This window comes from Balaenoptera ricei, chromosome 9 (assembly GCF_028023285.1).
Source record: "Balaenoptera ricei isolate mBalRic1 chromosome 9, mBalRic1.hap2, whole genome shotgun sequence".
In the NCBI taxonomy this organism is placed as follows: domain Eukaryota; kingdom Metazoa; phylum Chordata; class Mammalia; order Artiodactyla; family Balaenopteridae; genus Balaenoptera; species Balaenoptera ricei.
In genome coordinates, this window is record NC_082647.1 from 15274349 (window position 1) to 15300078 (window position 25730).

The 25730-nt window shown below is 43.7% G+C and overlaps 1 protein-coding gene across 8 annotated transcripts in view; it reads left to right on the top strand.

Annotated features, from left to right (window-relative positions):
• The window catches only part of ATP6V0A4 (ATPase H+ transporting V0 subunit a4), a 72805-nt gene that overhangs the window by 30086 nt on the left and 16989 nt on the right, over positions 1-25730 (top strand). For 7 of the 8 annotated variants that reach the window (XM_059933260.1, XM_059933261.1, XM_059933263.1 and 4 more), the window contains 11 exons: positions 4726-4851; positions 5378-5472; positions 6680-6806; positions 9006-9088; positions 9297-9390; positions 11621-11833; positions 15053-15203; positions 16087-16226; positions 17989-18146; positions 21492-21585; positions 24971-25089. In XM_059933260.1, the coding sequence (XP_059789243.1) occupies positions 4726-4851; positions 5378-5472; positions 6680-6806; positions 9006-9088; positions 9297-9390; positions 11621-11833; positions 15053-15203; positions 16087-16226; positions 17989-18146; positions 21492-21585; positions 24971-25089 (1400 nt within the window). The remainder of the gene's footprint in view (positions 1-4725; positions 4852-5377; positions 5473-6679; positions 6807-9005; positions 9089-9296; positions 9391-11620; positions 11834-15052; positions 15204-16086; positions 16227-17988; positions 18147-21491; positions 21586-24970; positions 25090-25730) is intronic. The other variant, XM_059933267.1, reaches the window with a different exon arrangement.

Sequence of the window (25730 nt, forward strand, 5' to 3'; positions counted from 1 at the left end):
TAGTCTTTTTTGTTTTAATTGACGTCTAGTTGCTTTACAATGTTGTGTTAGTTTCTGGTGTACAGCAAAGTGATTCAGTTATACATATACACATATATATTCTTTTTCAGGTTCTTTTCCATAATAGGTTATTAGAAGACATTGTTCCCTGTGCTATGTAGTAGGACTTTGTTGTTTATTTATTTTATATATGGTAGGTGTGTATCTGTTAATCTCAAATTCCTAATTTATCCCTCCCCCCCTTCCCCTTTGGTAACCTTAAATTTGTTTTCTATGCCTGTGAGCGTAAATAAGTTCATTTGTATTTTTTTTTTTTTTTTAGATTCCACATATAAGTGATATCATATTATATTTGTCTTTCTCTGCCTGACTCACTTCACTTAGTATGATAATCTCTAGGTCCATCCATGTTGCTGCAAAATCACTCTAATCTTATTTCTGAGTTTTGGCAGAAGTTTTCCTAGTTTTCCAACTTTCTTCTTAACTATTTCATTCTTTTTTTTTTTTTTACAATGTTGTGTTTGTTTCCGGTGTTCAGCAGAGTGGCTCAGTTGTCCATATGTATAATCTTTTTCATTCTCTTTTCATTCCAGTCCATTCTACCTCCCTACCGCCAGCCTAATTTTTGTCATGGTGTCGCTCTATCTTGTCACTTCCCTGCTTGAGAACGTACGATGGTTCCCTTCTTGCCTATGTCAGGCCCATCCTGGCAGCAAAGCCCGCTCTCCTCAGCCCTGTCCTACCTCTCAAGTCCTCCACTGTCCTCGGGCAGGTCCTGTGATTGTATACTCTTATACGATATTGAGGATCCCGAAGAGCTTTATTTATGAGGGTTATATTTACTGATATGACTGCATTAGGAACTAAAACTGAAAAAAAGCAAAGTATTTATTACAGTGGGTCCCCTACATATGAACCTTCAAGTTGCAAACTTTCAAAGATACGAACGTGCATCTGGTTCCAGCAAAGAACCAGAACCTGTGCCATCAGCGTCAGGCGTGAGTGAAATTGAAGCTTGCCCTCCATCTCCTGTTGCTGACAATCCTTCAGCTCTACCATCTCCCACCTCCTCTCCCTCCTCCAGTCAGTAACTCTTTTGTCCTGTTCACTCGATGCCAGCCTCTGTATGCCAGCTGTTGTACTGTACAGTTGTACCTTTCAAAGTACTGTACTGTGAGATTAAGAATGTTTTCTTTTTTTCTTTTTTATGTTTGTTTTTCATGTATTATTTGTGTGGAAAGTATTATAAACCTATTACAATACAGTACTACATAGCCGATTGTGTTGTTAGTTGAGTACCTAGGCTAATTTTTTTGGACTTACAAACAAATTGGACTTACAAACGCACTCTTGGAACAGAACTCGTTGGTATGTAGGTGACTTACTGTAACTCATTTAAAAATAACAATATCTCATTACATGTTAACATTTTTTTTAACGAAAAATAATTGTATTTTCCAAAACAAAAACTTTAGTGAAAAGAGTGGCGTTTGCAAATTTCTTAAATGCATGGCTTAATAGAAGACTGACTTCTCGTGTCTGTTCTGCTTTGAATCTGTTGGGATATGTTATTCTCATTGAAGTATGTAAAGAGAATTCAGCCTTGCACAATACGTAGTTGGAAAAGGGAGGAGAATTTTAATAGCCTTTTCAAATAATTGCAGATATTCTTTGATATTACATTGAAATTTGACACGCATGGAGACTCTTGCTTTTGTTAAACAGGTAACAAGTATTTTTATTTCCAAATTGGCGTTGGTTATATGTTTTAGACAGTACCTTAAAAAATCACTTCATCCCAATGAGTTTGTTATTGGCTGACTGGTTGGTTTGAAACTGTACACATTTGTAATAATAACCAGTTAGATAAGGGGCAATCAGATGTGTGCCAACAGTCTTTGCTCAGTATTTTCCTTCTAGATACTATTTATTGTAAAGATGAAATTAAAACAACATGTGCTCATGAGAGTAATGTGTGTCTTACCATTGACCACGGGGATTGGTTAATTGATTCAGCTGATCTGGCAGTGACTTGAGTGTTCCTCCCACATTCCCAGAAAGGAGAATCCTGGCAATAGTACACAGTGGCTCCGGCCCTTGCCTTGTAGAATTTCTAAAGAGGCTTTCATAGTAATCCTAGAGGGAATAATAATTCAGGAAAAAAAAATCTACCCACAAATCTACCATCTCAGCATAAACTGCCTTAATTTTTCTGTTTTTATTCTTGCCAGCTGTATTTTTTATAACTACGTATCCATAATATACATTATAGTTTTCTACTTTTCCATTTACTATCATGTTGTAAACCATTTCTTAGATACTGCATAGTTCTCCAAAATATTTTTAATGGCAACGTTACTTTTAATGGAGTCATTAAATGGATAGAGCAGATGGTTAAGAAATGAGGATTTCGGGGCTTCCCTGCTGGCGCAATGGTTGAGAGTCTGCCTGCCAATGCGAGGGACACGGGTTCGAGCCCTGGTCCGGGAGGATCCCACATGCCGTGGAGCAACTGGGTCCGTGAGCCACAACTACTGAGCCTGCACTCTGGAGCCCGTGAGCCGTGACTGCTGAGCCCGCGTTCCACAACTACTGAAGCCCGTGCGCAGCAACGAAGACCCAACACAGCCAAAAATAAATAAATGTATAAAAAAAAAAAAAAGAAATGAGAATTTCATTTTTTCCCCCAACGTGTGCCACCTATAGTCAGTGTTCAGAATTCAGGGTAGTGATTGTTTTTGAGAGGGGAAGGAATGAGATGCAGTTGAAGCTGGGTGATCAGTGTGTGGGTTCATTATGTAGTCTCCCTACTAAAGTATGTTTGAAAAATGTTAAATATTCAATTTTGTCTGATATTAAGGTGCTTTTTTTAGAAGATAGGAACTAACATTTGCATGGTTATCTTTTTATTTTTTGTTTGTTTAATTTCTTTGGTACGGGTGTCTCTTAGATGGATTTTTAAAACATCTAGCATGATACTGTCAGTCTTTTAATAGGTGACCTTAATCCATTTTCATTTATTGTGATTACTGAGTTACTGGCTCTTTGTTATACCATTCCTTTGGGTTTTTTTCTCCCCTTTCCTGCCTTTCTGTAATACCCTTCAACCCTTTTCCCCCTTCTCTTGGGTTGAAAGCTATAGATTATAGTTAAGCTTAACATCTGGAGATACATGCTTAGTAAATTTTTCCCATAAAATCTGCTGCTGGTTCAGTGCTCCTTCCTTTGTGGATTATATGTCTTTTTTCCCCCTGATGGCCTTTAAGGTTTTGTCTTTGTTCTGTAGTTTCACTACAATGTGTTTAAGTATGGATTTATTTGTAATTGTTTTCATTAAATAAGTGGTGTATTAGGATTTTTAGAAATACATGTATGGTACAAAGAATAATGATATAGCAAATATCAAGTGTCACCACCCTGTATAAGATGAAAGGTGACCACAGTGATGCTCTTAAAGCCCTCTGTGTGCCCCTCATCACCCCTCCCCTCCTCCCTTGGAGATAATCACTACCTGAATTTTGTATTTTTCATGTTTCTGAAATTAATTCATTTTCACTGCTGGGTAGTGTTTCTTTTATTGAATGTACCACACTTTATCCATTCTATTGTTGATGGATATTGGATGAATGAGAAATGAGCTTTCATACTTTAACATTATTTGCTAAATCTCAAATTGTGTCCAGTAGAGAGTTGATCCTCACCTGTTGGATTTTTTTTTTTAATATTTATTTATTTGGTTGCACTGGGTCTTGGTTGCGGCTCAAGGGCTCCTTAGTTGTGGCATGTGAACTCTTAGTTGTGGCATGCATGTGGGATCTAGTTCCCTGACCAGGGATCGAACCCAGGCCCCCTGCATTGGGAGTGTGGAGTCTTAACCACTACACCACCAGGGAAGTCCCTACTCACCTATTGGATTTTGAATTTCAGTAACTGTATGTTACATTTTTAAGATTTCTAAGTACTTTTTTAATACTTCCTGTTCTTTCATTTTATGACGTTTGTTTAGTAATTTCTTGTTTTACTTTTTAGTGGAAGTAATACCGTTGTTTATCTCTTCGAACACTCAAAACTCTTTCAGACTATTCTGTAAAAATAATTCCACCCACTGCTATTTTGTGTTCTGATTGTTGATTTTGTTGGTGACTTTTCCTATCATTAGATTTCTTCATGAGCCATATTCTTTTTGTAGCCTCACTTGAAAGGGAGATTGGTTTCTTGTTCGTTTTTGTCATGTTGCCTTCTGTGCTCACCCTTCTCTGTGTCGCCTTTTTCACTTGCTTGTACCTGGTTCTCCAGGCCACCCAACTCAGAACTGGTGGTTTCTCTTTTTATATTTTATGAGAAAATATATTTTGTATTTTATCACTACAACGTGTTTGGGGCAGAAGGAATTCTCAACATGTAAATTTACTCCAGCTTCCCTATTCAGTGTTTAAAATGGGGGAAGAGACGTGATTTGCTGAAATGCCTTCACTTCCTCATGCAGCTAATGTCCCTTCCCCCAGATTGTTTTCTGATCCTCCCTATTTGATGAGAGAACTCCTGAGAGTGGCTTTACTTACAGCTCTACAATCTTGCTGAGTTTGACTGAACAGGCCTCTCAACTTCAAGCTACCTTGTGATGCACTGAATACCACTTTGATATTTAGTTATCTGTTACGGTTAATGTACAGTAAATGTCATAGTGCTTTCTGCCTGGCTTACTTTCTTTTCCCTCCTGCATAGACTGCTCTAGAAAAACTGGAAGGAGAGTTACAGGAAGCCAATCAGAACTATCAGGCTTTGAAGAAAAGCTTCCTAGAGCTGACTGAATTCAAACATCTCCTGAAGAAAACCCAGGACTTCTTTGAGGTTGTAATTTGGGGACTATTTATTCTAGGGCCTTTTCCTCCAGAACCTCAAATTTCCATATTGACAACTGGCTGGTTTGGAATATGAGTAAATTGTGCTGTTTCTGTCACATGGCTGGGCCGAGGGGGAGGGGGAGGGTTAGGGTGGCATGTGGCACTGGTCGAAATGAATGCAAAAATATTAAGGTGCTCACTGAAAAGTATGTGCCCCAAATGGCCCAGGCAGAAGTGGAAGTCAGAAAAAAGCACAAGTTAGTTTGAGCAGATTTGGGATTTTGGTAGGAAAAGACTGGGGAAGCTTTTTGATCTGGCAAAGAGCACGCTACCTTTTTTTTTTTTTTTTTTTTGACACACACATAAATCTTTATTTAAAACAGAAAAATAGATCAGGTCTAAGCAGTCTACCTTTTGAATTCTAACTATTTGTGGAAAATTGAAATATCATTAAAAGCAGACAAAACCATGAGGTGTGGTTTTAATGTAGTCTAAATACATTTAAATGAAAATAGTGATTCTTTGACTTTCAGACGGAAACCAATTTAGCTGATGATTTCTTTATGGAAGACACTTCTGGTCTCCTGGAGTTAAGACCTACACCTGCATACATGAGTGGAAAGCTGGGGTTAGTGAAACTCCCTGCTCTGAAGGTTATGTGTAGATGGCTCCCTGGTCCGTAGCTCAATGCCCGGCGCGTGGTAGATTTCCCTGAGTGTTTGAGTGAATGAATGAATGGACAAATAACGACTGGCATGAGGATTCTTTCACATGACTGTAAGGCCTCCATCCAGTAATAAACCCAAGTCTAACCTGACCAGGTTGGTGGAGTTGCAGGTAGTGTTACCTCGTTTATGGTGATACTGACCTTCTTGAGTCTGAAGAGTGTGATGTGTGTATTGTCTCCACATGGGAAGGATGTAGTGATAATTGTTTAGATGGGGTTTCACAACTCTTCCCTGGCTTTGGAACAAGGCTATGGGATACATGTTTTTTTTTTTTCTTGTCTCTGAAATACTGTTTTGGTAATAAAATAGATTTGGAGTGTGAAGTTTGAGTGTAATTAGCGACGAGGTAGTTATGCAATCGTGTCTTCCACAAGTAGAGGTAATAGGATGTGATAATACCCACCAAAATGTGTGGTGATTCAGAATGGTGGGATTTCATTCAGTGTCCAAGTAAAACTGATGAAAGTGAGTTTTAGAATTCTAATTTTTTATTCAATAGGTACTTGGGGGCCTGCTATTTGAGGCACTAGACATTGAATTTGAAATGGCAAGGAAAATATGTATTGAAAATATTTGATCAGAAGGTAATACAGAATCAATGTACATTTAAAGTAATAGGCCAGTGAAAGCAACCATTCTAAAGTTCATTTGAAAAGTTCGGATCAGAAATTATCTAGATACCTAGATGATTGTAAAAGCAGAGATGTATAGAAATCAATATATATGTTTCAGTTTTAATACCTTATTGGTATAAACGCATAGAGACCATTGTTGAGCAGATTGAACACTTGCTCCCTTCAGCTACAATGCTATAATGAATGGTCTATCATATTTTTAATTGCAAATAAATGAATGTATAGTATTGGGATGATTAAGGAAACCCGGACATGTCGAAGGAAACAGGAGGTCAAAAGGGGCTTGGGGAAAGTTGGGTCTGGGATCCAGGGTGGCCTTGTGGCCCCTGCCCATCAGGGCTATGTCCTTACCTCCTGCTTAGAGAGAAGGTGGTCCTCCACCTTGTGGTTGCACATCTTCCTATCCTACAGGGCCTTCTCCCTGCACCCCACTCCCTGTGCCTCAGTAATATGTCCTCTTCTGACTGCCCAGGTTCACGGCTGGTGTGGTCAACCGGGAGAGGATGGCTTCCTTTGAGAGGCTGCTGTGGCGAATTTGCCGAGGAAACATCTACTTAAAGTTCAGTGAGATGGACACAGTTCTGGAAGATCCCGTTACAGTGGGTATCTCAGGCTGCAGGAAATGTTTTCTGAAATTTTTTGTAGCCCCACCAGAAGGGTTTCATTCTCTCAAACACTGAGTCTTTAGCTCTATGAAGCTAATATCTATTTCCTTTTTTTCTCCTTTCTTTTCTTTTTTCCTCCCCAACCCCTCCTTTTAAAAAATACCCATGAAAGGACTGAGTCTTGTTAACACCTCGTAAGTGTTCATTCCTCCAAATACCATAGCTGTACCAGTTCCTGGAAACTTAGCTGTAGTAGTGCCCCGTGGAATGGCAGCTGTGTCTTCATCACAAAGCACTGAGAACTGATTTAGGTCAGTGCGTCCCAAGCTCCAGTGTGCATGGGAGCATGAGATCTTGTTCAGTGTATCGACAGATTCTGATTCAGTGGGTGGTGGTGTCCGGGAGTCCGAATTTCTAATCAGCTTGCAGTTAGTTGCTGGTAGTCAATGGACCACACACTTCGAACAAAGATTTTGAGGGTCCCCTTCACTGAGTGTCACACGGTTATCGCTACTAATTCTGTAGGGTATGCTTCCTCCACCCTTCCGGTTAGTATTTAAATCCACTTACTTTTTAATTCCAAGAAGCTGGGCTTATTTCTAAAAGAGTCATAATCTTGTCTAGAGTAGAGGCTAAAAAATGTAATTTTAAGTTTTATTTCATGGAAAACAACTTCATGTTAAATACAATTTAAAATAAGAAAAAAGCATTGTTTAAAAAAAAAAAACCACATTACCATTCTAATGTCTTTATTTTTATTTTTTTCTTGTGCTCTTTTTCTCTAGTCCATAGCCGTAGGCAGGTGTAATTTAATATGGTTGTAGTAATAACATGGAAATCATTTTTTTTTGGCCTTCTCTTGATTTTACATAATATAAATGCCCTCCTGTATTACTATGTGCCATTTACAAATATTATTTTAAAATTCGACATTGAATCATTACTTTTCACAATCATGTTTTGACATGGAATAGTCGTGGTGGTAGAGAGAGTATTTACAAAGTAAGATGACTTTAGCCTGATGACATAGAAGATCACTGAACAGATAGCATGAGATCAGAATGGATTCCTGGTTCTGGTGGATCAAGAGACAAGAAGATCTGAGAGATTCAGCAAAGGACTAGGAATGAACTCCATGGTTGAAGGAACCTTTGTTCCTTCAAATAATGTAAAGCAGGCAGTTCCCCAAATCCTGAAATATGCCTTCCCTGCTCCCATGAGCAACTACCAAAGAGACAGTTCGTTTTGATATTATTTTCAATTGGTGCCTCATATTTCCATTGAGTTGATGTGACATTTACTGTCTATTATTAGACACTTTATTTCCAATTTTTCTCCAGAATATAGACACTATGATAAGCATCTTCATGCATGTGGATTTTTATTTTGAACTATTTCCATGATATGAATTCAAGGAAATAAGATTGCTGGCTTAAAGGGTGTGAGCATTTTCATGACCCTCGATAGGTCCTGACAAATGGCTTTTCAGTGGGGTCGTACCTGATTCCAAAGATACATGATACCTGAGTGGTGTGTGATGAGTGCGTTGGATTTGTTACCGCTTTTCCAACAATGGGTTTCATCATTTTGCCTTTACCCCCCATCCCAAACTAAATAAGAGTAAAACAGCACATTTCTTTGCTTACAGTAAAAGTTGAACTTTTCCATATATTCTTGTGAAATGCATATTTTTTCCTTTCTTGTGAAATGTCAAACTTGGACTTTTAAATTGCATTTAATCAGGGTTCTTACGGGCATACAGCGAGTGTGTGAGTCCAGCATAAGACCTGGCTCTACCTTTGTTAAATATCAAGCACCCACTCCCCCCTGAAATGTAAATGTTGTGTATGAGTTAACTCTGGTGAGCTAGGTCGGCTATTTTTATTTTAAGCCTTGCAATATCCTGGTCCCTCTCTTCTGGATGTTTTCTTAACACATCTCTTAAGCACAGGGCTTAGAGCTGAATACAAGGCTCAGCTGTGATCCAAATAGTGTAGCAAACAGCAAGGTGGTCCCTTTAAGGCTGTATCAGCCTTCCTGGGGGCCCCGCCCAGCCTGCCTCAGTGGCCTTGCCCTCAACCATCATGAGTTACGAACTTGAATCAACTGGGAGAAGTTTAAGTTTTCCAATTTTAAATTTAGAAAATTTAAAAAATTTCTAAAAATATATTTTTTACTGTTTTGATTTTCCAGAGAGAAGAAATTAAAAAGAATATATTCATCATATTTTATCAAGGAGAGCAGCTCAGGCAGAAAATCAAGAAGATTTGTGATGGGTAAGTGGCTATATTAAGGGCTCTTTTCATCAGCAACTTGGGTCAGGATTAGGTCAGGGTGTGTGCAATACATTGAATACAATACGTAGAACCTAGGGGAAGGCGGTCATCTACCGAAAGTGGGCAAATGATGGGTTAGCGGAAAACGATGTGCAGAATGCTTCTTGGCAAGAACCCATGTGTGTCCTTTGAAATGTATGAAACACAGGTTTCGAGCCACCATATACCCCTGCCCAGAGCTGGCGTCGGAGCGCAGAGAGATGCTGGATGGTGTCAACATGAGGCTGGAAGATTTAATCACTGTGAGTGAGGCGTTCGGGCTGGTGACCTGAGCGGGGGCTGCCGATGGGCTACATCTGCCATTTCCTTATAAGTCCTGTCTCCCAGGGCCCTTGCTCCAAGGCTGGCTGGAATGTCTGCTATGCTCCTCTGGCTGTTGTGGCAGAAGGCTTCATAATTAGGAAGCAGTGTTCACTAAGCTCACGGTGATGATTCTGCATGTCAGTGATGCTTTGCCTGGGCTTAGAATTAACCACAGCCCTGGTCAACCTGCAGGTGCCCACCCCAGTCTGATAAAAGGAGCCTTTTATTGCCAGACTGGGCCTAGGCCGCATCTGGGATGTAACTCACTAGCCAATTAAGTCGACCAGCCAGTCTTGCTGATTCTTTTTCCACGGAATTGCCCAGTTGTGTGAGCCAAGCAATTAATTCTGTCAAGACAGTGAGTCTAGTTTCACATATGAACACGCCCCCAATTCATATCCTCTTGTCGAATCTGTCATCACCTAGGATGGCTCTCAACACATATGATTTTCTTCAATAAGCTTTGCAAGTAATCACTGAAAGGAGCTGGGCCTACATCAAATCGCCTCTCCCAGATCAGCCCTGTCCAATAGAACTCTCTGTGGTGGTGGAAATGTTATGTAACCTGCAAGTCCAGTGCGATAGCCATGGGCCACATGTGACCACTGAGCACTTGAAACGTGGCTAGTGCAACTGGGGGACGGGATTTTTATTTGTATAAAATGCGGCTGCTGTATTGGTCAGCACAGTTCTAGGTCCTCAATGAGTATCTTTAGAAACTAGGTGTGTGTGTTTTTCGAAACTCCTAGGCTAACAAACATCTTTATCTTCCCAGAAAAAGCTGTGTTTAATTGTTCTAATCTTCTCTGTTCCCTCTTTGTCACTTGTCAGGGAGACCGTGGTTCCCTGAAGCAATTACCCTTGAAGTCCTTTCCCCCCAAATATTCTGCTGGATTTTATGAAAACTGCATGAGGAGAATGGAAGTTATGCTAAACTTATATTTCGGATGACTTGAGTAGCCCCGTGTAGAGGTTACTGAAGAGGGTTTCTGTGTTGTATCACCAGAACAAAAACTAATTCCACTAAATAAATTCTGTGGGGGCCAAATTGCCTGTTCATTCCTTCATTCATTAATTCATTTGTCATTTATTGGAGAGGTTATGTATGTAAGGCATTTTGATAGGTGTATTTGTTTCCTATTGCTGCTATAACAAATTACCACAAACTGCGAGGCTTAAAACAACAGAAATTTACTCTCTCACAGTTCTGAGGTGAAAAGTCTGAAATCAAGGTGTCAGCAGAGCCAGGCTTCCTGTGAACGCACTAGGAAATGATCCTTCCTTGCCTGTTCTTCTATGGTTTGAGTGTTTATATTGCCCCAAAATTTGAATGTCAAAAACCTAATGCCCAAGGTGATGGTGTTGGGAGGTGGGACCTTCGGGAGGTGATTAGGTCGTGAGGGTGGAGTCCTCATGGATGGGATTAGTGTCCTTCTAAAAAAGACCCCAGAGAGCTTGCTTGCCCTTTCTGCCATGTGAGGTTAGAATTTGAGGTCTGCAACCCAGAAGAGGGCCTTCACCCAACCGTGCTGGCATCCTGATCTCAGACTTCCAGCTTCCAGAACTGTGAAAACTTTCTGTTGTTTATAAGGCACCCAGTCTATGGTATTTCGTTATAGCTGCCCGAGTCGACTAAGGCATCTTCCTAGCCTCTGGCGGTTGTCAGCAGTCCTTGATGGTCCTTGCTTTGTAGATGCATCACTCTGGTCTCTGCCTGCATCACACATATCTTCCCTGTGTGCCTCCATGTCCAAATTTCTTATAAAAACTCCAGTCATACTGGAATAGCACCCACCCTACTCCTCATTTTATGACCTCATTTTAACTCGATTACATCTGCAAAGACCCTATTTCCAAATAAGATCACATTCACAGTTACCAGGGGTTAGGACTTCAGCATATCTTCTGGGGAGGACACAATTCAATACATCGCAATAGTACTATAAGGAATTTAGAAGAAAAGGAAGATATAGTTCTTGCCTGAGGGTTTTGACCTCTAGTGGGGGAGATAAACTGCTTGTGAGAGTTAAAGGCTGGGTGAGAGCTGCAGGCCAGAAGAGGGGGCCGGGAGCAGAGGACGCCTCCGTGGCCGATGAGCCTCCATTGTTGCCACATTGTCAGGCATCTCCATGAGTGCCCCTCGTTTTGCTGTTGGTATTTTTTGCCCAGGTCATAACACAGACAGAGTCTCACCGTCAGCGCCTCCTGCAAGAAGCAGCTGCCAACTGGCACTCCTGGGTCATCAAAGTGCACAAGATGAAGGCCATTTACCACGTTCTGAACATGTGCAACATCGACGTCACCCAGCAGTGCATCATCGCCGAGATCTGGTTCCCGGTGGCAGACACCGTGCGCATCAGGAGGGCATTGGAGCAAGGCGTGGTGCGTGGCAGGTGGAGCAGGAGGGGGGATAGTCTCGTCCAGCCTGAGCAGCCTCTCTGCCAGGCACTCAGGTCGTCAGCCTCCTGAGTCAAGCGAAGCTCACCTGGTAGGATTGTCTCCTTTATCTTTGCGCCTTCGGTCCTTACCCAGCGCGTGGGCGCATGTCAGAAACTCCCGCTCTTCTCAGCGTTTGATAAACATGCAACATTTCTTTGATCTTAGCAAGTGTGTACTGGGCACTGATGTGCCGTCACTCTGCTAGTTACGCCTGTAGATACCACCTTTGTCTAGCTGGAAAGACAAATAAGCAGGCACCTGCAGTGACAGCCAGAGCGCAGGGGGTGGATTGCTCCCTTGTGCCGGCCGCTGTGGTGAGCATTCAGCGCACCTTATGCAACTCTCACCACGCTCTTGAGTCATTCCTCTAGGTGTTCACTGTGCCCCGGGAACTGATCTAGGGCTGTGCTGGCAGAACAAAGCCCTGCTCTGGTAGACTTTCTCGAAAGGGAGATAGACAGCAGGCTTGTCCCTAACTAATGTGATTTCAGGCAGTGATGCATGGTGAACGGGAAGTAAAGCAGGGGGAAAGTGAAGGATGTGGGAGTGAGGGGCCTGTCTGATCACCTATTCACCCCATTGGCGAAGAAGGGACCCTCTGCCCTAAATAGTGCAAGGTGGCCAAACACACGACACCTGATACTGGACAGATGAGGTTGGCCACAGTTTATTAGTCACATATACTCACAGCCCAGGGGAGGACACTGCACGTCACACAGGGCCACATGGAGGTTGCACTTGGGACCTGCACTTGGGAGCAGAATGAATCAGCAGGAGCTAGGGGAGGCAGGCTTTATAGTGACAGGAGGCTAGGGGGACCCCTGTTTCCATGGGAGAATGTGATTATTAGCTTGTTTGAATGATTTTCTGGGGTGGCAGGGAGGTGAAACTCATCACGTTGAAGCCTGGGCAGTGTGCCGTTGGTCTGGCTGCTGGGAGAACTGGCTAGGTGGGGAGCCTTTCCTGTTAAGTGGGTGGCATACCTGGTGGGAGCAGAGGAACGCATGGCTTGGCCTTTGGGGCCCTGACGCTTTAGGTCTTCCTAATACCGTTCTGGGGCTGTTGGGGAGACGGCCCCTCTGAGGAGGTGGCCCTGGAGCAGACTTTCCTGCACGTCATGGGAAGATGATGCAGGGTGGGAGGAAGAGCTCTCGGGCTGAAGGGTCTGAAGGGACCCAACCTGGAGGTCGGGTTGGATGAGGAGATAGGAGCTATCTTTATCCCCTCTGTACAGATGAGGAAACTGAGGCACAGAGAGTGGAAGTAACTTGACCCCGGTCCTGTAGCCAGGAGGTAGGATTTGAATGTCCCCACATCGTGGTCCAATAACTACCCAAGTGGGGTACTTACACAGAGCGTTTCACCCAGACTGGGAGGGGCAGCTGCTTCCCGGAGGAATGCACGAGCTGAGCCGTGGAAGGGTGGTCAGTAAGCAGGTGGACAGAGGTGGGGTGGCCAGTGGTTGGAGCTAGGGCGCGGCAAGTTTAAAGACTTCGAACAGGGTCGGGGAGAGGCTGTAGGGCAGGTGCTGGTGGACGGACTCTGTAGTGGTGTACCTTCCTGTGCCGGAGTGACATGGTCCACTTTGTGTTTTAGAAACATTTCACTGCCGTGTGGGGCAGACAGCCGGGCTGTGGGAGAGGGCTGCCCTAACGCAGGGGTCTGAACCCAACAGTGACATCCTGTAATCGTGACGGGGCCAGACTCCTACAGGGTTATTTAGGACCATTTCTACAGCATCTCCAGTCCTCTGAGATAATTACTTCCCGAGATCGGAGTAGAGAACCTGTGTGGATAGGAGGTGAGGAGAGAAGTGGAAGGGGGTGGCTATCATTATCATCATCACATAAGCCAAAGATACTTACTCCATGCCAGGCATTGTGTCAGCTCCTGGAGGGCATGTTTAGAAAAAAGGAGGAAGCCACAGTCCTTGCCCTCAAGGAGATCATAATCACACATATGAAAAGGCATATAAAAATGGAGTGAGGATCTCCTCGACTTGCTGTGTGACCTTGGGGAAGTTACTTAATCTCTCGGCACCTTAGTTTCCTCATCTGTAGAGTGAGGCTTGTGGTGATAGCTACGTCATCGAGTTGTTAGGAGGATGGCTGAGCACTCATTTAGTTGGTGCTAAGTTGTACTGAGTGTTCAGGTGGCAAGCACTGCTGGAGTTTGGAGTGACCAGAAGGTTCCTGGGGGGTGAGCTGGAGCATTGTTAATACTTGGAGAAGGGAAGAAGAGAGAAGCCTAGTGTGGAGTTGGCTGACTTCCATGGAGAAGTAGTGCAGGTGAAGGTGTGAATAGAGGATTAAATCAATGTTGTAAAGAAGTCTGGATTATAAGACCGAAGAGATTTGATTTCATTCTTTAGGTAATAGGAAGCCTTTGAAGATTTTTGAGTAGGAGGGTAACATGACTAAAGTAGTGCTTTTTGTTTATTTTGTTTTATCAAAAGAAGGATTACGCAGTCTGGAGTAGGCACTAAATGGAAGGGAAAGAGACTGGAGTCCGATGGCGAGGCTTGGGGCCAGGCTGGTGGCTGTGGGAATGGGAAGAGGAGGGACTTAAAGGGGACGATTAGCAAGATTTGGTGATTAATTGAATCAAGAGAAGGGACAAGTCTCATGATTCCAAAGTTTCTGGAATCTGGAGACTGGAGATTACTGAGAGGTCGGGGGAAGACCTGGCTTTGGGGCAAGTTGGTGAGTTCAGTTTTAGGCTCCTGGATTTTTGTGGGGTTGCTGAGACATGAGTGTTTGAAAGCCTAGGCAGGCAATTAAAAGAGAATTGAAATTTCGGAGAGGGTCAGGGCCATTGGGAATATAGGAACAGAATTAGGAAAGTGAATGAACTCTTGAGAGAGTAAGTAGGAAGGAAGGAAGGAAGGAAGGGTAGAGGGCTCAGAACTGTGCATAACATTTGCAGGAACAGGAGGGTGGAAATTGCCAGAGAATCAGGAGGAGCTCTCCTCTCTTGACAACTCTCCTGTAAGAGAAATTAGCTAAGTACTAACTTCACAGATGAGATCATGAGTCTCAGAGAGGTCAAAAAATTGTCCCAAGTTCACCCAGTAAGTGATGGCAGGAGTTGGGCTGTGACGCATGTGCTGACACCTAGCCTATGGCTCTCTTCCTTACATCTTCTTATATGTTCTTTTTGCAGGAACTAAGTGGCTCCTCCATGGTCCCCATCATGACAGCAGTGCAATCTAAAAGAGCTCCTCCCACGTTTAACAGGACCAATAAATTCACAGCTGGCTTCCAGAATATTGTAGATGCATATGGTGTAGGCAGTTACCGGGAGATGAACCCAGGTAAAGGGACCGATGTATTGCACAACTAGGCAGCTTGAAAATGAAAACTGGATAAGATTTACCCCTGTGGTGGCCTTGGCAGTTAATCACTTTGAACGGTGACATTCCTAAAATCTTATTTGGTTTCCTAATGCCCTGCATTGTCTTTTGCAAATGGTGATTAGTGAAAGATTTGCTCTTTGTCAAGATTTCACCTGTTCTCCCTTAAACCGTAGCTGTATCAGGCAGCCAAATTCAGTTCTTGTTTCCTTACTGATTCAATGAGGGTCATCTGTAGGCATCTGCACAGTCCCGTAGCTGTTGTGTGGGAGAGATGGAGATGGACGTAGTCAGAAGACTGGAGTCACAAGCTGTGTCACTAAGTTGATTTGTAAAATAAAGGGGATTTGTAAAATAGACCAGATGTCCTTAAGCCAAGCAGTTTATGGTGCTGTTCTTCTCCAGCCTGAGTCCCAATCTAATTTGTGACCCGTACTGTAGGGGCCCCAGCAGGTTGAGGGTCCTGTGAGTAACTGCTGGAGGTGTGTGGTGCATGGAATGGTGGAGAAACAGACAAAAGATGGTGGTAGAAAGAGTGTAGAAAGCACTTAGAGATAGGAAACTGGTTTAAAATCCCATCAAGATTTGTGATCATGGGGAAAGTCACTTAGCTGCTCCAAAACTCAGCTCATCTGTAAAGTGAGGAATAATAATACTTACTCATTGAGGAGCTAATGTATGGGGGAGCTAAGTGAGTGTCAGGGGTGGGGATGGTGAGGGAAGACAGAATCAGAAAGACACAAGGAACCAGCTTGTAGATGGTGGAGCGTGGTAGAGAAATCTTTGACTTGGGGCCCAAAGAATGTTGGGAGGACTCAGGCTGTTGTGGGTCTCACCTCTACAGCTCCCTACACCATCATCACTTTCCCCTTCCTGTTCGCTGTGATGTTTGGAGACTGTGGTCACGGAATTGTGATGCTCCTGGCAGCCCTTTGGATGGTCCTTAATGAGAGACGCTTGCTGTCCCAGAAGACCACCAATGAGGTGAGTGTTCATGAAATGTCTCGCCTCGTTTCTTGGAGGTTATAAGTAGAATATTAAAAATGTGTATATTGTTTTCACCATGGAAATAACATGCTGTTATAAAAAGTAAGAGAAAGATGGAAAGTAAAAAAGGACCAGAGTTCAACATAAAAACTCCTGGCCAAAGGTAAATCCTTTGGATGGTTTGGTGCAGTAGCATCTTTGTTTTTTGTACATTACTTGACAAGGCATTGATCTTTTCCTTTACTTTTTTTCTTAACATTGATTTTTTCCTTTGATTATAAAAGCAATATATGTTCACTGTAAAAACTGGGAAAATACAATAATCTAACTACCTAGAGAAAATCACAATTAATGTTTTTTTTCTTGTGCTTATACACAGGTATATAATTTTCTAAAATTGGGATGAAATAGTGCATATTAATTTGTAGCTTCCTTTTTTTTTCACTCAAAATATCACAAATATTTTTTTACGGCAGAGCCCTTCTCCTACGATCAGCCCATGATCAGCATTCTTATGAAATGCTGAGAAATCCTGAATATCGGGTCTTCACTTGCACACTTGAAGTTTCCACATTTTCTGTGAAGTCCCTTCATAGCGTTGTGAAGGTTGAGACAACTCAAGTCTGCATTGTTTCAAAGTTAATCAGTTAACGTCACTTTATGTCCACTGTAATACATTTTATAAACTGGAAACATGCTTTTCACTCTTCTGAATTTTAAGAATGTCTGCAATCTTTAATACAAGTTGACTTAAGTTGAGCTAGTTCAATGATGTCATAGTAAGTCAGTCATAAGCAGGGTTAGTGGGAGAATCAACCTGTGACCAACAGAGTTTTCCATGGCAAGCATCTTAACAGCTGTGCTTTCCTATAATAAATATTTAAAGTCTCCAATGGGCACTTCAGCAGTTCTGAGAACGGCTGATACACATCATCCAGTCCTACAGAAAACGCTTTACTCTTCTTGGTGGATGTGCTTAGACGGAGACTCACTGTTATAACAAGACCCCAAATGAGTGTAGACTTCACTTGCTGTAAAACTTAGCAGCATAGGAGGCAGGTCCCAGAAGCACTTGAGGCAGCCGCCACCCACTTTCAAGTCCCTTCCGTTATAAGGGAGGCCTCAGCTTCTTCTTCAGTTACGTTTTCTAACCAAGGCTGAATTAAAGAATATGAAGCTTTGGAGGGCTTCCCTGGTGGCACAGTGGTTGAGAATCTGCCTGCTAATGCAGGGGACATGGGTTCAAGCCCTGGTCTGGGAAGATCCCACATGCTGCAGAGCAACTAGGCCCGTGAGCCGCAACTACTGAGCCTGCGCGTCTGGAGCCTGTGCTCTGCAACAAGAGAGGCCGCGATAGTGAGAGGCCCACGCACCGCGATGAAGAGTGGCCCCCGCTTGCCACAACTAGAGAAAGCCCTCGCACAGAAACGAAGACCCAACACAGCCAAAAATAAATAAATAAATAAATAAATAAATTAATAAAAAACAATATGAAGCTTATAGGGCTTTGTTTCCACAGTAACAGCTACCATTCTAGGACTTTTCTGAATCACCCGTAGAAGCTCAGGAAAATCAGGATGTGTGTGCCCTGTGTGTTTGGATCACTTTGGTGCCTGCCTGGTCACATGGCCCCTCTGTGTGGGATGCCCGTGTGCCTTGCAGTGGCTGTCCCAGTGGTGCTGGAGGCATCCTGTAGCACACGTCCCCGGGGTCTGGTTCAGAGCCCACTGACAATCGCCCTCTGTCTCCCTGGGGCCAGATTTGGAACACCTTCTTCCACGGGCGCTACCTCATCCTCCTCATGGGCATCTTCTCCATCTACACGGGCTTGATTTACAACGACTGCTTCTCCAAGTCTTTCAACATCTTCGGTTCTTCTTGGAGCGTCCAACCCATGTTCAGAAATGGCACATGGAAGTAAGTTGGGGCAGAACTGGGTCACTCAGTGGCCATCCAGGTGGCCTCAGTGACGGTTCTCGTGGCCGGGGGATTCTACGCCTGGCTCTGCTCAGAGGTGCGCCCACCACTTCAACAAATAATTTGATTTTACCTATTGAGTGTGAGACCTTGTACCACTTCCTCAGTAACTGCACAGGTAACTGTAACGCATGGAAAGAGTTTTTAAAACTTCAGCTGAATTAAGTAGGTATCCTGGAGTGCATCCCATGTGCCAGGCACTGTTGCGAAAACAACGGTGGACAGCTTTTATAAACTGGGCATCCGAGTAGCAGTCGTGGAAGTGAGGCTTCCGGGAGAAGGAGGTGGCTTTTGAAACATACCTCGCTTGGCAGAGAATCGGGGATAGAGTGAAATTATGCAGCCACATACTTCGGACAGAAGGCTTGGCTTTAAGAAAGGCTGATGCAGGTTTGAACTATATATAAGTGATTGGTTTCCCGTGTTCAAAGCCCCGGACTCACCAGAAGGGCATTTTTTTTTGACTGCTCAGAGCAGCTTGATTGAATGTTGAAAGCAAAGGAGGAGATGGTTAGTTTTGCGCTACTGTACTTGTTCCCTGTACTTGTGGGTGACGGGGTGAGGAAGGCAGAGGGTAGGGTGTGCTGGCTGGGGAGGAGGAGTTTGGGCTGCAGGAAAGAGAGACCTGGAAGCTCTCTGCATCCCCCCCCAGCCACACCTTCCGCAGGCGTCCCCAGTTATTATGCAGTGTATCAGACACACAGTCATCAGGATGGAGACAGCGCTTCGGAATGGACACTTTTATGGGGAGGGAGAAAGATTTTCGAGTTTGAGGGGTGGGTCAGTGTGATGAATTGGGGGAGAAGAGGAGGGCAGTGGTGGAGCAGGGGCTTCGAGGGACACACGTGGGAATGTTGACTCCCTTGGGATCTCTGGGGCACCTTCGGCCGCCTGCATCACACACTTGAGACAACCACAGTGGTTTCCGGGTTACTTTGCGAGGCCTAAAAGTCCCAGGTGATGTTCCCTCACGTCCGCCCACTCAGCTGCTTCAGGGCAGCTTCAGGTTTCTCTGTCTCTTTCTGGAACGTCCAGCGGGAAGTGTGACAGGAGAGCACCGCGAGAAAGGGGAGGCGGAGATGTGTAACCATATCTGCAACCTTGCTTCCATCATTTCGCTCTCAAGCATGGTAGGACTTTTTACTTAAGGCACGTCAGGGGTCTTATCTGCTCACCAAAATCTGCACCACACATCGTAATTTGGGGGAGAGAATACACCGTCTGTCTCATCCGAGGATTTCTCAGTTAGGAAAGATTCAACGCAGGGTTCCTTTCGACGTGAATGTTCCTAAGTGCATTTGGGGTCTTGGTGCTGACTGAAGGCCCAGGGGGGCTCAGGGGTTATCGTAGTACAGGTGGGTGTGTCACAGAGGCTCCGTGCATCTCCTTTTAGTCCCTTTGCTGGGTCCAAGTGCCCTGTAGTAGAGGACAGGAATGTTGAACAATAAATAAGTAAATAAAAATGAAGAAGAAAACATTTTGCAGGACTACAATTACAGATGGCTATGTCTATGGGGTTTTGTTTGATTTTCTCTGCAATGAGTATCCTGAAGAGATGCCTAGAGGAACAAAACTTTCATAACATTTGGAGAGAAATTGCTGAGTTTTGCTCTTCAGCTTTAAACTCATAAGCACAGTGATGGATCCCGAAACATGTGTTAAATCAGCATAACTTCAGCAAACTATTTACACAGAATTTCATTTGCCCTGGAGTGTGATGGAGAAGTCCAAGTCAACTGGTTTGCTGTCACTCTGCAAACGTGGGTTGGAATATTGTTCTTTTGTGTGCACGTAAATTACCCTGGCCCCAATTCCAGGTTGTGGAGGCCAAGCCTAGTCGGAGAGACCCCAAGCTCGGCCCCACGCCCAAGCATGGATGGTATGAAGCAGACCCTCTTCAGCAGGGAGGCGAAAGGAAATCGTAGGCATCCATCAGAGCGGCAAAGGGCACAGCGGCCTGATTTTGTCACTGGCCACAAGCTAGGTCTTGGGCCTGCTTTCCCTGACAATGGGCCAGAGACACTGTCACACCATCCTTCAGCCACAGACCACAAGAATCACGTGTGTTGCCACCAAAATTGGGTTGATTGACTCAGTGAGTGGTGCCCTCTGGGGATGGTGGGCATCTCAGTAAGAGGGTGTTAGAAGGGCTTAGAGGATTTGGCCTCTGGGAGGATAAGGGGAATGTTGGTCACTTTTGTGGTTTGGACAACGTCCTTATTTTGAACTGTCCATATTTTGATATCAGATATGATTGTGGGGTGGTCTTGTTTTTGTCTTGATTCATGATGGTCACAGGGTGGCCTTGTCTGATGTTGTTCTGTGACACAGATACTATGGCTTAGCTGTGGGCGCCAGGCCAGTTCCCTCTTTTTTCTTTGTTGACACACAAACACATCTCTGATCATCAGATCCAACCATTTGCACTGAGGCGTGCTGTTAGGACAGGGGTCTAGGTCTGAGATGGCCGGTCAGGGCCAGCTGTTTACACTGTCCCTGAGGGCCTGGTCAGCATAATCAGGCTTCCTAATTTCCCCTGTGCTACCAAATACCCACCACTCCCCAGCTGCAGGGGGGAGGGAGTGTATTTCTAGGCACCCTGTCAGCGTTGCCAGCGTTCTGTTCTTCATCCTTTCAAATACTCATCCTTGGGCCCCTCCATAGATGTGTGCTCTTAAAAAAAAAAAAAAAAAAAAAATTAAGCCCTAATGTTCTTGACCCCTTCAGGTTTGCACAGATGGTAACAAATTTCCTGCCCATTGACATTTGTGCTTCTGGGTGAGAATGGGACACAGATTTAAAGGCAGTTAATGGACCACAGCTTTCAGGGGCTGAGTTTCCCAGAGGTCAGGGGCCATGTGTGAAAGCCAGTTCACTCCTCCGGGATCATTTCTCGTGCTCCCAGGAGAGATTTCCCAGGCTGGTCCCTAGGGCTGGGTTTTATTTCCTCTATGCTCCTGTCACCCTTGCCCCCTGCCTCTTTTCTGATGTAATATAACTTTTTCTTTACTATACCCAGTCGGGCTGAGAGCCCTTTGGAAACTCAGACTGTGACCTCCTTGGGGGCCAGATGGTAATTTCTGTAGCTCAGTACCTAGGGTGATACTCAGCACATAGTAGGTATTCAATACCCATTTATGGAATAATTGAATGAACCAATTGGTGAGTCGTACCAACAGTTAGGCTTTGATTGGCTTGCAAGTGGATGACTGATGGTACTATAGTATTTTTCCTACCTCTAGTTGATCATTGGTTTTGTTTTGTTTTTCCTTTCTCCCTCTGTAGTACACAAGTAATGGAAACAAATCCACATTTACAGCTGGACCCAGCCGTTCCGGGAGTTTACTCTGGAAATCCATACCCTTTTGGGATTGATCCGGTAATAATGTCTTCTGAGATTAAATATTTATTATGTAAAATGTCTTGCTGAGGAGATCTCTGTGTGGAGGGGACGAAAGTGCCAGAACCTGTCAAATCCACCAACTTGCACTGAGATAGAATAGCATGTCCTGGGGGTTTTTGTGACACACTGCACTGGATTCAAGTAAATGTCCTACCTGCACCCTTTACCCAACCCCTGGGTCATTTTCCATGCAATTCCCCAAACATCTGCCTCTTTCTTCTCAGTTATACCCCTGGTGATTTGCAATTGCTTCTTTAAAAGGCCCTTGGTTGCTTGGAAAGTATGCATATTAGATAAGCAATTTAGCATCCTAACCAAGTTCCCAACTTTGGTGTTTTCTTGCAGTGATTAACATCTCTCTTTTTCCTAGGAAAGTGTGGATTTGCTTTTATATTTGCTTTATTTTATTGCATAGAATTATACAAGTTTTAAAAAATGTGTTAACTTTAATGGTTTGTTATATCTACCTCAATTGGATTTGAGCCAAACAAACAAAGGTGCTTCTTCGCCCAGCCTGCCAGGTACAAAGGGGTGTCAAGAAGACACACATCCCTATTTGGGTAAAACCCCTCACACGATGGCTTAGCACCATATTGCCACCAGGTGGCGGCGTTGTGCTCCAAATGAGCACAAGGGTCTGGAACTGAACTTGGCAGATGGGGTTCCTAAAAGTTTCCTCTACGCTCATTTTGTTGGAAGAGAACCTGAGACCACAGTTTTACTTGCTGACAGTTGAGAGTAATATAGCACTGGCCCTAAAATTGGTCCTCTGGTCTCTCCTATCTTGTGGGTCATCTCCTCTTCAGTTTTCCTGTTCCTCCCACTTGCTGCCCACCTCCTGTCCCTTATAAAAACAGCAAGCATCACCCAGGATTGGTTTATACTTGCCACCCAGGGGCACTTGCATTCTAAGTTTTATCAAAAGAGGTGAAGTCCTTGAAGTCCTGTTTGTAAGCTGCAAAGTGCTAAAAATAAATGCAAGTTGTTATTTTTTGTAGACTGGAAGGCTTTATTTTCGGTCCAAGGAATTTCATGATTAGCAAACAGGCAGCGGAGGAGTATTAGAGGGGAGTGATTTTTAGGGTCTGGTTGACCTTCCTTTCCTTTGAATCTCATTGCTCCTACTGTCCTGTCTCTTCTCTTCACAGCCCCCATGTAATGCATCAGCAAATCCCGTCTACCCAATTTTGCTCCTCATGGACAAAGGGAGGGTAGCAAATTTGACGATTCAGAATTGAGTGGTCCAGTCTTTACTCTGTGTGCAATTTTGTCATCTGCCCACTAGTTAGAAAAGAAAAATGTGAGGGTGAGAGGGAAGGTGGGGTGTTGAAAATAATTAATTTTTTCCTAGTAACATTTAGATTTTTAAAGATTTTTGGTCTTTTTAAATATTATAAAATAATAATATATATGATTAAAAACCCATATAATACAAAAATTATTAAAAAATAAAAAGATAAAGCAGAAACTAACACACCATTGTAAAGCAATTATACTCCAATAAAGATGTTAAACAAAAATAAAAAAAATAAAAAGAAAGAGTTGCCTTTCTTACCTTTCCTCTTCCTGCAATCTGATTCTCCAGAGATAATCTCTTTAATAGAACATTTCTGTGCTTATATTAGCACTTATATATATTAATGAAGGGTTTGATTTTTATATAATGTAAATTTCTACAGCTGCATTTATTAATGCTGTTGAGCATCTATTTGTGAATCAGATCACAAAATATTCGGGCATCAGAGCTGAGGGGGCTTTCTAAAGGCGTCTGTAAATATTTTATAATAAATGAACATTACACGATGGTTACAAGCCCATGATTTAGAATCAGATAGGCTGTGTTTAAATCTTGGCTTTTCTATTTACTTGCTATGTGATTTTGAGCAAATTATCATCTCTGGGTCTGTGTTTCCTCATCTGTAAAATGGGTATAATAATAGCCCTCATAGAATTGCTCAGAAGAGTAAATGAATTTTATAGGTAAAACACCCAGAAGAATCTGGTGCATAAACAGAGTAAATGCTCCATTTGCTGTTATATTATTTCTCCTTGGGTGTGTAAGTAACTTAGTCTCCCTGAGATTTTGATAAATGCCCTTATCTGTAAAATGGGAATACTTATAACTATCTCATAGAGTTTTTGTTAGAATTAAATGAGATAAATACACTTAAAGAGCTTAGTATGTACCTGGTACTTAACCGTGAACATTTTTTAGTTTTTCCAAGCTGGGTCTAAGGTGTACTGGTGACCCTGCCCTTACTGTGTTGAGTGATTCTGTGGAGACTGGCCAACCAGGGGGGCAAAGGGAAAAAGCAGAGGGTGGAGGGCAAGCCTGGTGCAGCTTCAATGCCAGGGCAGATGGGGAGGGTAGTGGAGGTGCCTCTGGGGTCTGAGCACCTGTTATAGGAATCCCTTTCCCCATCTTCCCAGCAGCCCCCTTAGTGATTGTTCAGCTGGCAGCCGCTCAGGACATTGTCAAGACAGAACCAGTGAGAGGTGGTTCCTGCATGGGGGAGGGCAAGGTAACTGTGCACTGAGGCTGAACTAGGTGGATGTTGACCCCTTAGCAGAAGCAGAGGAGTTTGGAGGAGGAAATAGTTTAGGAGGAAAGAAAAGAAGACCCTGTGGCTTTGTTAGTTCTGAGGAGCAAACCCTCCAGATGCCTAAAGTTCCAGAGGGGTCAGAGGTAGGAGCAAGGACTTGAATCATTCGCATGGGGGTGGGTGTTGGAGATTTCTGCGGGGAAGAAGAGCGTTAGTGACGGGGGCCATTAACCAGGGTGAGACCACGACAGCCCCCCAGCCGCTGAGTGCTTGTTCTGTGTGCCCGTCTTGTGTGGGCAGGACAGGTACATGCGTCCCTCTCTGTGCCAATAAATGTTGGCTACAGGAGTGGCTTCTTGAGAAGGGCCTGGGAAAATGCTTTGTAATGTAAAGCGCTATAGAAATGCAGAGTAAAAGGTGGTATTATTAAGAGGGGATTGGCTAAATTCATGGGCCAGAGATCTACACCATTAATGTGGGAACCCAGGCAAGTTTGAGATCTCTCCATAATGTTTCAGAATGTCTTTTCATTTAGAACAGGGGAAAAATCATGTCGGTTTTTTTTTTTTTTCTTCCAGTTACTTGATGTTTTACTAATGGTGCTATTGGTTCGGACACATCTGTCATGAGAGTTGCATTTATAAGGGGTTTGGTCCTTTTCTTTTTTTCTGAGCCTAAAATGCATGTGCTGAACTGGACAGAAATTTGAAAATGTGGTTCCCAGAGTGACTTTTTCAGGGGAAATTGAGCTCTAGCCCCTGACTCTGGGAGAACTTCTAGACTCTGGTCTCATGTCTGTTGTCACGTTTCCCTTCCAGATTTGGAACTTGGCTTCAAACAAGCTAACATTCTTGAACTCCTATAAGATGAAGATGTCAGTTATCCTGGGAATTGTCCAGATGGTTTTTGGTGTCATTCTCAGCCTTTTCAATCACATGTAAGTTTCACAGTGAACTTTCTGCCTGTCGGTCTGACCATGTCGGGGCTGAGTAGCGGCAGAGCCACCAGTTCGCTCCCGTGTCCCTCTGTGCAAGTTTCCTTCCTACGGGGACTGCTTTCCCCGGTCTCTTGGCTTGAGCTCGGACAAGCTGGTTTGCCAGAAATGGCACCTCTGTTTCTCCTGAGCTGGGTGCACCTTTCACCGCAGAAATATTTGGGGGTTCAGCAAGAGACTGCAAGGCCGCAGTGCTGTGTGTCCTCCCAGCCTGCAGGGCCTCCGTTGGTGCTATATCCAGGCTAAGCTCCCACGGGCAAATGGGGACATAAGTACATTTTGGCCAAAGTGCCCTCAGATTCTGAATTCCATTTGGTATAATTTCTTCCTGCTGGCAGTGGCCTCTCTCTCATTTCTTTGACTGTTAATGTTCTCCCATCTCTTCTTTCTGTTAAGATTGATCTCTAGAAAGCTTCTCAAACTTGCATATTTGTGCTAAAGTTGTAAGTGTTTGAAAACAGCCTCAAATCTGCCTATTTAGAGATCCTTTTGTGGACATGGCAGCTTGTAGGTATTGCTGAAACCCACCTGCCAGGAGGTCAGCACAGTGCCAAAGAAATGGTACAGAGTTTAGAGTCAGAAAT